Source organism: Peromyscus maniculatus, chromosome X (genome assembly GCF_049852395.1).
Source record: "Peromyscus maniculatus bairdii isolate BWxNUB_F1_BW_parent chromosome X, HU_Pman_BW_mat_3.1, whole genome shotgun sequence".
NCBI lineage: Eukaryota > Metazoa > Chordata > Mammalia > Rodentia > Cricetidae > Peromyscus > Peromyscus maniculatus.
In genome coordinates, this window is record NC_134875.1 from 90,052,743 (window position 1) to 90,066,205 (window position 13,463).

The 13,463-nt window shown below is 39.4% G+C and overlaps 1 protein-coding gene across 5 annotated transcripts in view; it reads left to right on the top strand.

Moving 5' to 3' along the window:
• The window catches only part of Asb12 (ankyrin repeat and SOCS box containing 12), a 76,592-nt gene extending 64,685 nt beyond the window's left edge, over window positions 1-11,907 (top strand). For 4 of the 5 annotated variants that reach the window (XM_076561711.1, XM_042269283.2, XM_042269282.2 and 1 more), the window contains 2 exons: window positions 10,389-11,215; window positions 11,647-11,907. In XM_076561711.1, coding sequence (XP_076417826.1) covers window positions 10,420-11,215; window positions 11,647-11,777 — 927 coding nt within the window. In that variant the 5' untranslated portion in view covers window positions 10,389-10,419 and the 3' untranslated portion in view covers window positions 11,778-11,907. Of the gene's footprint in view, window positions 1-1,566; window positions 1,677-10,388; window positions 11,216-11,646 lie in introns of those variants that run through there. The other variant, XM_006981190.4, reaches the window with a different exon arrangement.
• The last annotated feature ends 1,556 nt before the right edge of the window (window positions 11,908-13,463 follow it).

The following is a 13,463-nucleotide window of genomic DNA, read 5'->3' on the forward strand; positions in this document are numbered from 1 at the left end:
TCTTCTCCTCCCTCCCTCCCTCCCTCCCTCCCTCCCTCCCTCCCTCCCTCCCTCTCTCTCTCTCTCTCTCTCTCTCTCTCTCTCTCTCTCTCTCTCTCTCTCTCTCACTCTCACTCTCTTTCTCTCTCTGTCTCCATTCCTGGAATTTCATTAGGGTTGCTTACCCAGGAACATGGATAAGAGTTTGTTTACAGGAACGTGGGAACCTTACTACTCAAAGAAAATGTCTTTCCCTCCCCTAGCAACCATTAACGATGTGCAAATCCTCCCATAAGCTCCTTCTGCTTTGAGACAGGCTCTTGATGGAGACCAATGTTGTGCATGTAATCACAGCTGCTGGGAATTTTGGAGTGCTACATCCAAGTCTGTGCCATGCCCGTTAGTCAGAGTTCTTCACCACTCGCCTTTCTTCCTCTGGCTCTTACATTCTTTCCAACCATTCTTTCATCACATTCCCTAAGCATTGGAGGGGGTGATACTGATGTTTCGTTTGGGGCTCAGCATGCAACAATCACTTATTCTTAGCACTTTGACCAATTGAGTTTGTGCAGTTTTTTATGACCACTGCAAAAAGAAGCTTCTCTGACTAAAGCTCACAGCGGCACGGGTCTATATGCATAAAGAGTTACTTAGAAGACAACATGATAGGCATGTCATACCCATTTATAAAACAGCAGAAGCTTTCCCATTAGAACCTATGATCTCCTTAGCTACAGGCTTTTGACCAGGTTTACAGTATATATGAATTCCCAGCCAAGGAATGAGACTCAAATCTAAACAGAAAGACTGGTTTTTATTCCAGAGGGAGGCAGGATGCTGGTTCCACTTTTGTTTGCAACATCTAAAATTGATGATGTTATTTATAAAATTAGTTTTATACCATTTCCATCACTTAAAGGTAATCAGAAAGCGAAAAATTATACACTTAAGAACTGTGATTTTAATTAAGTGTCTAATGCTGCATATATTAATCTGGAGGTGTTGCCTCAAAGTAATAAGGTAACACCTTCAGAATGAACCCAATGGATGAGTAGTTGAGGAAGTTCCTTCATAAGACAGCAAGATTTGCTTAAGCTTTAGAAAAGATGACAGAGAGCTCATTCCAGTATGAAGTTTTCCCCTATTCATCCTCCTTTTCAGTCAGTAGAGAATGGAGTGATACATTGTAGAGCCCTAAAGAAAGGCAAAAGACAGAGTGCTTCATATGGGAGAAGAAAGCAAAAGGTTATAGCCCAGGGGAAGGTGAGCTAGCTATGTGAAGCTGGGATTTCTCTGGCGCCGTTGTGAAACATAGGAATGTCTATTGCTCAGCGCCCTTATCTTAGTGTCCTACTGAGCACTGTAGCAGAGTACGTGAGGACATACTGAGAGCATGTTTTAGCCTACCAGATGCCTATCTATCAAAAAGGCCTCATAGGACTTCCCTGGGGCATCCCTCCTCCTCTTGCTGAGATCACTCCCAGAATGTCACTGGTAAGATAACACAGTCAAGGGAGGGAGAATGAGGGGCAACTAAAAATAGCCACCTAGAATAAATCAGCCCAGGGACCAATGACTAGCCTTTCCACTGGGAAGAGCAGTTCCAACCCTCTTAAGAGGGCCAACTAGGACCTTTGTGCTTCACAGAGGAGCTAGGACTGCAACTTCCCATTCAGCACAGCTCAAGCTGAAGTCCGGTGAGTGTCCTAACTTTCAGTCTATCCTGGAGGTGGAAGTCCTGTTTTTTCTCTCAGGGCCATCATCTGGGAGTGCTTAGAAGATAGAAGGGGAAGAACTTTTAGAAGGGAGGAAGGATATCATGGGAGCTTCTTGATTCATCTGTCCCAAAGTGTGTCTGTGATTTTTTCTTTACTTTATTTTGTATTGTTTTGGTTTCCATTTTTTAATTTTTATTTCAAAAATGTTTTCTGTTTGATTTTGTTGTTGGTGGTGGTGGTGGTAGTTGCGGTGGTGTTTTTTGATACAGGATTTCAATCTACCACATAGTCTAGCAATGAACTTCTTCAAAGTGGAAATCTTGCCTTAGGTTTCTAGTACAAGGATTACAGGCATGGGTCACTATGTGTCACTATGTGTGGATGAATTTATTTATTCAGGAATATGTGTTGTTATCTGCCACAGAGATAAGGTTAAAAGTTTGGTTGTGTGTCCCTACACAGCATTTGTATGACCAGGAGTATGCAGTAGAGTAGGCTCAAAGCCATAATGACAGAGTTTCTCAAGATGGAATAAAGAAGGTGAAACTTAAAAATAGTCTAATAATGTCTTGAGAAATGTTCTAGCTCCCATGAAACCATCTACTCTCCCTAGAAGAGTTCTTACTCTAGGTACATAGATTCTAAGAGGGCCTTAGATAAAATATAAAGGGTTTTAAAAAACCCTTGGAAAAATAAGCAATTACCTTTTGTCTCCTATCCCCTATCCTCTAACTGAAATTCAGCATATTTTTTCTAAGATAAATGCAGGCAGCAAGTGGTGGTAGTGTTACAAGTTTGTATGACTTGGTCACCAGAATAAATCACAAGCATATCACATTACAATGTGGCAGAGGTCCTGAAATTACATTGACCGTCAACCACCACTTCCAAATTATTAATAGATCTTGTTATTTACTATATCCTACAGTGTTAAAATGATTTGATAGCAACATTTCAAGATAGTTGGTTCTTTAATTATCTATGTATTACTTCATGTACTAAAAGCAGAACAAAAAGGACTTTGACTTTACCACTATCGGTGTCACAAAGGATTAAAAAGAAGCTCTTTCTGTACAATATACATGTACTAACTGTTTATTAAAAATCTAGAGCAAGGTAAAGCTACACAGTAAACTGGCTGGATTTTCATGTTCTTATCTAATTGAGGCACAGTTAACTCAAGTACAAACAGCCATAGCTTCTTTCTGTCTGGAGCTCATTATAATATAAACTGTTCTGTGAACTCATTGTGTGACCTAGGAGATAATATCACCATTTCCTCCACCAGAGACCCAAGTCCCTAAAATGAATTAGTAAGAACGGAATCCTCGTGGACTGTCAGGAGAAAAGATATATAAATGAAACTTCCATTACAAAAGTTCTTAGAATTCAATATGATGCTCAAAAGTTAAAAGCTGCAGTGTAACTAAACATGAAGCAAGGAAGAGGAATGTATGTACATTTCATGTTACAATCCAAGAAAGGGGGTGGTGAAAAGTAGGGAAGTCTAGATTTTATTTCTACCTCTGGTAGAGTGGATCTGGTTGGTGGAAGGCAATTCACAAATGTGTTAACTTCCAAGCTCAAGTTTCTACCATCTTCAAAATGAGGGTATTATTTATGCCACTATGTGAAATACCTTTGAAACGTACAAGTTTATAGATATATTCTGGGTTCATAATAACAAGATACTTCATGATAACAATGATGTAATATTAGAAAAGTCCCTGGAACACTCTAAGCTTTGAATTACCCATCCCTAAGGTGAAGAAATTAACTTGTCAATATGATCCATTCCAGCTCAAGTTTTTAAAATATTAAGTAAGCAATAATCATAGAAGACCACAATATATATATATAATAGTTTTTCTGATTTGTCCCCTAAAGTAGTTGACAAGATCTATTGTGAAGAAATAGGAAGTATAGAAAGAAAATAATATTATAGGAGTAATTATTTCTCTCATGAAGGATGGACTATCATTTGTGCCTGTAGATGAGGAAATTTAATCACAAGGTAGAGAATAGTCATAGAAATTAATAATCAAAGCCAGGTATTGTAGTGCACTTCTTTAAACCCAGCTTTGGGGAGGCAGAAGCAGATGGATCTCTGTGGGTTCTAGGCCAGCCTGGACTACCTAGCAGGTTCCAGGACAGCCAGGGCTCCATAGAGTGACTTTGTCTAAAAAGAATTTTAAAAAAGGAAATAAAAAAAAGAAATCTGTAACTATCATAATTAAAAGCTAATTGAAATTTGTCTTCATGAGCATATAGTCATTGCACATAGTTTGGTTTCATAAAGGCATTTTTATTCAAAAATGTCCTTTGTCTGTATTCACCCCATTATCCTTCTCTTCTCTCCACCCCTTACCACCCTCTTTCTATTCCACTTCATTCTCCCAGAAAGTCTACTTCTACTTTGACATACAGATTAAAATGATTTTAAGCATTAGTATAAAATCTCTAAGATCCACAAGTGAGAGAAAAATATTTCTCTGAATCTGACTTATTTTGCAAAATATGATGTTCAGTTACAACCATTTTCTTGCAGGTGACATAATCTTGTTTTTCTTTATGGCTGAATAAAGCTGCGATGTTTACACACACCACAGCTTCCTTACCATTTATCTGTTGTTGGATACCTAGGTTGATTCCACAACTTGGCTATTATGAATAGTACTGTTATTAACATAGATGTGTAAATAACTCTGGTATGTTCACTTAGAGTCTTTCAGATATGTACCAATGAGGAGTATTACTGGGCCATACAGTAGTCCTATTTATACCTTGTTAGGTGTATACATAGCAAATATTTTCTCCAGTTCTGTAAGTGGTATCATCATTCTATCAATAAATAGTTTATTTTACTGTGAAAAAACTTTTAATTTTATATAATTATATTTGCCAATTCTTTGTCATTATTTCCTGTGCTTTTTTTTTTTTTGGTTTTTCGAGACAGGGTTTCTCTGTGTAGCTTTGTGCCTCTCCTGGAACTCACTCTGTAACCCAGGCTGGCCTTGAACTCACAGAGATCCACCTGGCTCTGCCTCCTGAGTGCTGGGATTAAAGGCATACGCCACCACCGCTGGGCTTCCTGTGCTATTATTATCAATGCTGATCTGTTGAAGTGTTTGCCTTATTTTTCTTCTAGTAGTTTGAGAGTTCCAAAACTTACATTAATGTCTTTGATACTCTTTGAATTGATTTTTTGTATAGGTTGAGCAATATGGATTTAGTTTCATTCTGCTACATGTAGATATCTAGTTTTACCTTCATAAAATGTTGAATAGGTTTTATTTTCTATGATTTTTTTATACCTTCGTTAATCAAGTGGCTGTAGCTGTTTGGATTTATTTTTAGACCTTCTATACTGTTGTTTTATGTGTCTGTTTTTGTGTAAATACCATGCAGATATTGCTATTGTGGCTCTGTGGTATAATTCAAAATAAGCCTTTGATACCTGCAGTATAGGTAGTTTTACTCAGAATTACTTTGCCTATTTGGGGTCTATTGTGCTTCAGCGTGAATTTTAGGACTACCTTCTTTGTTTCTGTGAAGAACATTGTTGTTGGAATTTTTATTTGGATCAAATTAAATCTGTAGATTGTTTTTGGTAATATGGCCATTTCACAGTATTAATTCTTCCAATCTCTGATCATTTGAAGTATTTCTATCTTCTGCTATCTTAGTTAATTTTTTTGTTCAGTTATATAAATTTTTACTAAAAAGGACTCATCTATCAAGTTTATTCCAAGATATACTTCTGTCTTATTTAGGGTTTCTATTGCTGTGAAGAGACACCATGACCATGGCAACTCTTATAAAGGAAAAAACATTTAATTGGGGTACCTTACAGTTTCAGAGGTTTAGTCTATTATCATCATGTTGTGACATGGTGGCATGCATGTAGACATGGTGCTGAAGAAGTAGTTGAGAATCCTACATTCTTGATTCACAGGCAACACGAAGTAGACTGTGACACTGGCATTGGCTTTAGCATATACATATGAGACCTCAAAGCCTGCCTCCTTGGTGACACACTTGATCCAACAAGACCACACCTACTCCAACAAGTCCACATCTCCTAATAGTGCCACTTCCTTTGGGGGCCATTTTCTTTCAAACCACCACACTTTTGAAGCCATTGTGAATGGGGTGGTTTCATGGTTTCTTACTCAGCATATTCATTATTTGTATAGAGGGAGGCTGTTGAGCTTTATATATCAATATTTTATCTTGCTATTTCACTGGACGTGTTTATCAATTCTGAGATGGTTTTGTTTTGGCTTGTTTTGGTTTGGTTTTTGGTGAAATCTTAAGGGTTTCTTATATATAGCATCATATGGTCTGAAAATATGCAATATGGGTAAATTGACTTCTGCCTGTACAGTTAAGTTGATTTCTGCCTTTTTAAAAAAATTCGTTTTCCTTTTATTCTTTTTCTTATTGGTCAAGCTAAGACTTAAAGGACTACATTTATTTATTTATTTATTTGTTTTTTATTTCTTTTTATTTATTCTTTGTGTCTTTCACATCATGCATCTTGATCCCATTCTTTTCATGTCTCTTTGTAACTACTCTCTGCCCCTGTAACCTCCCGCCCCCCAAATAAAATAAAATAAAATTTAAGAGAAAAAAGGAAATTCTTGTTATGGAAGCTATAGAGTGACACAGTGAGTCACGTGTAAACCCCTTTATCCATATATCTTTATGTGCAAGTGCTCATTGCAAAGAATCATTGGTCTGGTTTGAGGCCTCTGGTTTCTGATACATCATTGATGTTGGGCTCTCCTCTTGGATATCCTGTTGTTGCCCTGTGTCATGGAAATCCTGGGTCTGCAGGACTGGCCCCTTCTGCTCCAGCAGATCATAACCGGGGTGGATGTTAGGGTGGGCCAACTTATAACCCTGGTTCTGGGCCTGGGTAGTTGCTGAGTTGGTCAGCCCGCCAGTTCTCTCCTGTCTTCACCAGCAGGGGGAGCTCTCCAGCATTGCCCCAGCAAGTTTACCCCTTGCAGATTCATCTGCACCCCATACCCCACCCTCATTAATAGGATCAGCTCTACTGTGCTGCCAGATGAGGTCTTATTGGTCAAGTTAAGACTTCAAGGACTACATTTATTTAAAACAGAAAAGATTTAACCCTTTATCTCCTTTCTGTTTGTAATGGAAATGCTTTGAAATTTTCCCTGTTTAGTATAACACTGGCTATAGGTTTGTCACATATCCTTTATTTTGTTGAGTGATATTCTTTCTATTCCTGGTTTCTTCAGGGTATTTATCATAAAGTAATGTCAGACTTTGTCTCAAGTGTTCTTGGAATCTATTGAGATCATGGTAAAAATGGTATTTCCTTTATGCCTCTACCATTCAACATTTTTCTATTTTTCTAATTGCTGAGTCTACTCTTTACTCTGATCCTCTCTTTCCTTTCCATGATTCTTACCTGTTTTTTGAGTCAGGAATCAGATGTTTTCTTTCAGATTCCTGAAGACTTAGGAGAATGCTGTTTGTCCCTATTTTGCCACCTTCCAATTCAATCTAACTTATATGTCATTAAAATAATAGAAGTGGAACATAATCTAATTAACTATCAAGAACCATGTTCAGGCACATTTTAAGCAATTACTCCAATTACTATCATTATCTCCTCTGTAGTGATAAAGAAGTTCATGCAGAGAAATTAAGAATGCCCTAGGCCACACAGTTACATGACTGAAACTCAACTACAGACCTATGTTTTACCCCTACCCCTACATGACCTCTTCATCCACAATGGGAGCAAAACAGATACCTACACATATGGTGATGACAGTAGAGTTATATGAACATAAATTATAGAGGAACTAACTCAAAAGACATATAGTGACAGAAAAAAGATTGATGTACATGGAGAGGTATCATTTTCACCCCTTATCACTGTATTTCAGAGTCTAATTAGGAAAATAGTATGAAATGAGGCTAGAGAGGTTGACAAAGTTATGTGAGATATAAAGCATTTCATATATAACTTGAACAAAAGAAAAAGCATTGTTTGGGACTGAAAGCACAGCCACTAAGGAGGCTGAGTCATGAGGATTGCAAGTTCAACGCCAACCCTGCCTCAAAATTCAAATGTATAAAAAATGCTGGGGATGTAGTTCAGTGAAAGAGCAATAACACCAGCAAAGCTGTATAATCAATCCCCATTACTGAAAAGAAGAAAATAAAGCAAAGAAAAGAGAACTTATTAACTGATTTAGAATAGATCACACTTGTATTTTTATATTATCATTTTAACCACAATACGGGAAAGATATTGATAAAGGAAACTATAATTTAGGGGATAACTGCAATGGTTGAGGCAAAAGACAGGGGAGGCCTAGATACAGTATTAGAATGGGTATGAAACTCTGAAGGAGGATATATGGTCTGGTGAAGTCTCAAGGTTATAAAACTCACCAGATGTGAGATTGAGCAGAAGTGGTAAGAGGTAAGGAACTAAGATATGTCTTGGAGATTTAGTTTGATAGATGATGAGGAACTGATATAAGGATTAAGTCTCAGGGTCATAATGGATCTAGTATGGTACTGCTGACTTGGAAGTACCTGTAGAGTCTCAACGAATATATGCCTGGAACTAAAAAGAGGCCCGAGGGTGGGTCAGTGATGTAATAGACTAGAAGTCAGTAGAATAAAGGTGAGGGCTAAAGCTAAGCTCTGGGACTGAAGGAGAAAACAGGGGAATATAAATATTCCAGTGAAGAACTGTGAGGAGAAAAATCAGGGGATTATGTGCCTTAAGAAGTTGGTAGGGTTTTGTAGAATGGAACATTCAGTAAGGACAGGTATTTCAGAAAAGTCTGCTAAGTGAGCAGAGGGTGGTAAAGTGCTTCATTCATGAAGCCCTGGGTTCAGTCTTAATACCACAAGAAAAAAAGAAAGAAAAGAAGAGAGAAAAAAGATTTTCAAAACACCTAATAGGTTTAGTCACAAAGATTATCCTTTTAAAAGCTTTCTTAGATTGAGAGTGTATGGAGCCACACTGCATAGGCTAGAGAAATAAATAGGTAGTGGGTATGTAAATTGTAGGTATCTGTTTGAATATGTTTGGTAAAGAAGACTGATGGAGAAATTTAAATTTCCTAAGTAAGCTGAGGGAGAGGAGCTGCTGTAAGGAGGTTGAAAATGTAAAGCAGCTCATCTTTGAAGTTTATGTAGAGGAGTTATCTTTACCCTAGAAGCCCCATAAAGCATGAACTACCATTTCTGTCTTGTAGATAAAGATAGTAAATCACAAAAAAAGAGACTTGCCCAAGATACCGTGTTAGGATCTTGGAGAGCTGAGTTACAAACCTTGGTCTGTCTGATTCCCCAAATTCTACTTCCATTGCTCTCCAAGTGAGGACAGGGCTAAAATTGAGGGTGACCTCACTCATCCACCCCATAATATTTTTTAAAGAGGTATTTTCCTGAGGCTCCTATCAAACAAAAGGGGTTGGGGAGATAGTGAATAAATGGAGCTGTGAGGCCCTGAGGCCTAGGCTGAAGACTACGGGAAAGTAGGGAGTCCTGAGCACTGAAAACGCTACCAGCTCACCCTGAGGACATTACAACTAAGGCAAGAAAACTTCACTTGGAGAGCCTAGAGAGGAACTGGCATGGTCAGGGATTAAGCTAAGTCCGTTCTTGGCTCATAGGTCATTTATTGAGGCCTAAAGATTATTGAGGGAAAAAGAGTTGAGGTTTGTGTCAAAGCTCTAGACCATATTGGACAGAGAATGTGATAAGGCTTGAGTCAAAAGATGGAAAAGCAGAAGGAGCTAAAGGTCAGCAATCAAAGGTACTCTTGTTTTGAAGTAGTCCTGAGGGAGAAGCTATTCATCACCATAGAGAACTTGCTCTGGAAACCTGTTGTTTCTGCCATGTACTTGCCTTTATATTAATTATATTCTTTGTGATGCTACCTCTTCATTTAAACAGCCAATACCCTTAGCATCTATGTTTTAGGCACCTCTTTTCCTGAACCCCATGGGGTCTTAATCTGAGAAGAGGTTACAGAAAGCTCAGGAGAGGGATATTTATTTGGTTATGGAGAGTGGAACATGAAAAAGTTGAAATCCATCTAAAATGCCAAGAAGTGGAGTTGAGAACTTACCCCCTGAGACTGTTATTAGAGTACCCATAAATGACAGCTTGATATCACAAATTATCATTCTATTGAGCTGCTCACTGCCTGGCCTAAGCTACCTCATTAATGTCATATTGTCAACTGAGGAAGACACATCTCCAAAGTCTCCAGCCAGGAAGCATGCTCTATTACCAATAGTGAAACACCAGATGGATATAGGGTCCTTGTCATACACTAATGGTACACAAATAAGTACAAATGTGTCGGTTTGTAGCTGAATTCTAATTATGATCTTTTTGAAATCTCCAAGAACTCAGGGAAATCTTCCCAGAAGTAGGAGTTTCGAGGGCAGGCAGAATGGTATATGCTAAGTCACCAAACTGTGAAATTACCTTTCTAATTTGAAAACTATCTTGAGTCCTAAAGTAAAATTGAAACTGAGAAACAAGACACCCATAGATGAGTACCCTAATGGTGAAGGTCAGAGAGTAAACATAGAGTCAGGCATTCCATATTTTTGGTAGAGACGCTTAGTCTGTCTCCCTCTTTTGTTACTCACAAATCTCTAATTGTCACTTCCTCAGAATGAAAAGAGCGCTATTCCAATAAGCCAGAATGAACCTCATGGACATCGCCAAGATCTTCTCTCTTCTGCAGCCTGAAAAGGAGGAGGAGGACAGTAACACAGAAGAGAAGCAGGCTCTCAATCAAGCTGTATATGACAATGACTCCTGTACCCTGGACCGCCTTCTACAACAGGAGCGCTATAAACGATTCATCAACAGCAGGAGTGGCTGGGGAATACCTGGAACACCCTTGCGCTTGGCAGCTTCTTATGGCCACTTGAATTGCGTGAAGGTTCTACTGGAACATGGTGCTGATGTTGATAGCTTGGATGTCAAAGCGCAAACACCACTTTTCACTGCTGTCAGTCATGGTCATCTGGAATGTGTGCGCATGCTTCTAGAAGCTGGTGCCTGTCCTAGTGGTAGCATCTACAACAATTGCTCTCCTGTTCTCACTGCCTCACGTGATGGTGCTGTTGCCATCTTACAGGAGCTCCTAGGGCATGGTGCAGAGGCCAATGTCAAAGCTAAGCTTCCAGTCTGGGCATCAAACATAGCTTCGTGTTCAGGCCCCCTCTATTTGGCTGCAGTCTATGGTCACCTTGACTGCTTCCGCCTGCTTTTGCTCTATGGGGCAGATCCCAATTACAACTGCACCGACCAGAGCCTCATAGGTCGTGTTCCGCAGCCCCGCACACTTCTTGAAATATGCCTTCATCATAATTGTGAGCCAGAGTACATCCAGCTTTTAATAGATTTTGGAGCTAACATCTACCTCCCATCTCTCCCCTTGGATCTGACCTCACAAAATGATAAAGGCATCAAATTGCTGCGACAAGCCAGAGGTGAGTGGTGATCATGCATACCTCATGGGCTTTTTTATTGGAGGCCTCAGGGTTCCAAATCATCATCTAAGTCCTTCCCTCTGGGTTGAAGTAGAGATAGCTCCATCTTCTCCACTCTCCTGGGGTCCTGGGGAGAAAAGGTTAAAGATTCCATATGAGTACAAGGGTCACTAAAATGAGGTATTTAGAAAGCATTTATAAAATTCCTGCTCTTAGATCTGCCAATGACTGACTCTTTTGATGCCCTGAGAGCATCTCTTTTCTAGGCCTCAGTGTATCCCCATTGTTACCATGCATCGGGAGACTGTTGGGGCAGTTCTTAGAGGGGAGAGGGTATTATGGCTGTAGTAGCCATAGCACAGTAGATGTAGGCTTGGAAAAGATAAGTACACTGAGAACTGATGCTCATAATCTGTTTCTCGTTGTTGTAGCCACTCCACGGTCACTGCTGTCTCAGGCTCGTTTAGTTATCCGCAGATCGCTGATCCAGGCCAAGCAGCCACAAGCCGTCGACCAGCTAGATATCCCCCCTGTGTTGATGAACTACCTCAAACATCAGTGATAAGTTTTCAACCTTCCAAGGAACCCGAAATACCTCCAAAAACTACCTGCTAAAACAGGTAGCTTGAGGGTAATAGACCTCACGACTTTTCTGGTGTAGTATCCTCCATAATAAAGCCCTCAGCAAAGCAGCATATTCTTGTGGCTATGGTGTCTTCTGTTTATGTGTGGGAATAGGGGAGGGCCCCTGGGGAAAGGGTTTGATCTGCCATAGGGAAGGATGGCCATAAGTCTGGTCCTGACCAGCACAGGAATCTTGACTACTGAAAAATGAAGAGAGAAAACTGACCCAACAACTGACCCTTCTCAACAAGGCTCTCGGTAAGAGTTTGCTGCCCTGGTATAAAGGTTTTCAAAAATCCAAGTATGTGGAAGAATCCAGTGGGCTTCTGAAAGTGGTAGCCCATGCTGACTATTCTCAAAGCCAATGTCATTATCTCCATCTGGGTTAGGGGCTAGAAAAGTACACCCATTTGAATAGGGCACAATCTTCTATGGTATGTGAGGCATAGATTCTCTGGTTGACCCACAAAAACATATGGACACTGGGCATTTCAAAAGACTTGCAATTGAGACTATTATGGGTATATACCAAATACCCGACAATGAGGAGGGGCTGAAACAGCTCTATTTTCTACATGAGGTTACTGAGATACTGGCAAAATTAAGTGTCCATATGGGTAAACAAGCTCTCCAGATCACCTCTATGTCTTCTTCTTTTAGTTGATTACTTCCATTGGGTATGAAAAACTTAGTGCCTCGGTCCTTTCCTTTCCCCAGACCTCACTATTCCCTTCTAGACAATGGGCCAAGGGTTGGGATAGATCATCTCAAATTCTAACAACTCTTCCAAGATTATTTTCCCAATGAGGTGTGACAAGTAAGTAGAGGCAACATTACTAAATTCAATCTTCCCTTGGCCTTTTGTTTCTTGTCACTGACCCTTGGTGTGAATCTAATACCCCTATTCCCTAAACTTTCAGCTGCGGCCAACTTTCAGAAAGGCTGAGTCTTAAGTACTTTTAAACTTCAGGTAAGCTCTAGATCTGTCCCTCTTTGGGAAAAAAATATATAACCAAGTCTAGCTTCCGACTTCTAGCCTGCTTGCTAGCTCCTTGCTAGCCAGTCCAATAAGCAGACTTTCTGTCTTCAGTATAAAAGCAGTGCATGGTAGGCAAAGAGTAGGATCTGGTCCAAGGACCCCCTTCCAGTGCTCTGGCTTATAGACAAACTGCTTCAAAACCATCATGTACTCTGTTTTAGCATCCTTGACCTCACTTAAAAATGAGCCATTCTTTCTAATCAGAATTGCCCTCTCTTTCAGAAATCATATTCCTAGAAATGTATGGGCTAGCTCCACAGATTCTCCCTGTTGTGGACTAGGTACTGCATTTCAGAAATCCTACAACCCCTGCTCTCTTTCCCTTTGTCCATTCCCTTGCCTGCCTTCCTGTCCATTCATTTCTCCTTAGTTACATTTCAACCTTAAGTTTATTTTCATCTATATGTAAAACATTAAAATGTACATGTACATAAAGTACTACATGATATTTCAATACATTTGTACATGGTCTAATGTTTAAATCAGGTTAAGAATATTATTTCCTTAAATATTTATATTTTGGGGTAAAAATTTACACTTTTTCCAGCTTTTTGAAATGTCTATATAGTAGTGATATTATCTATA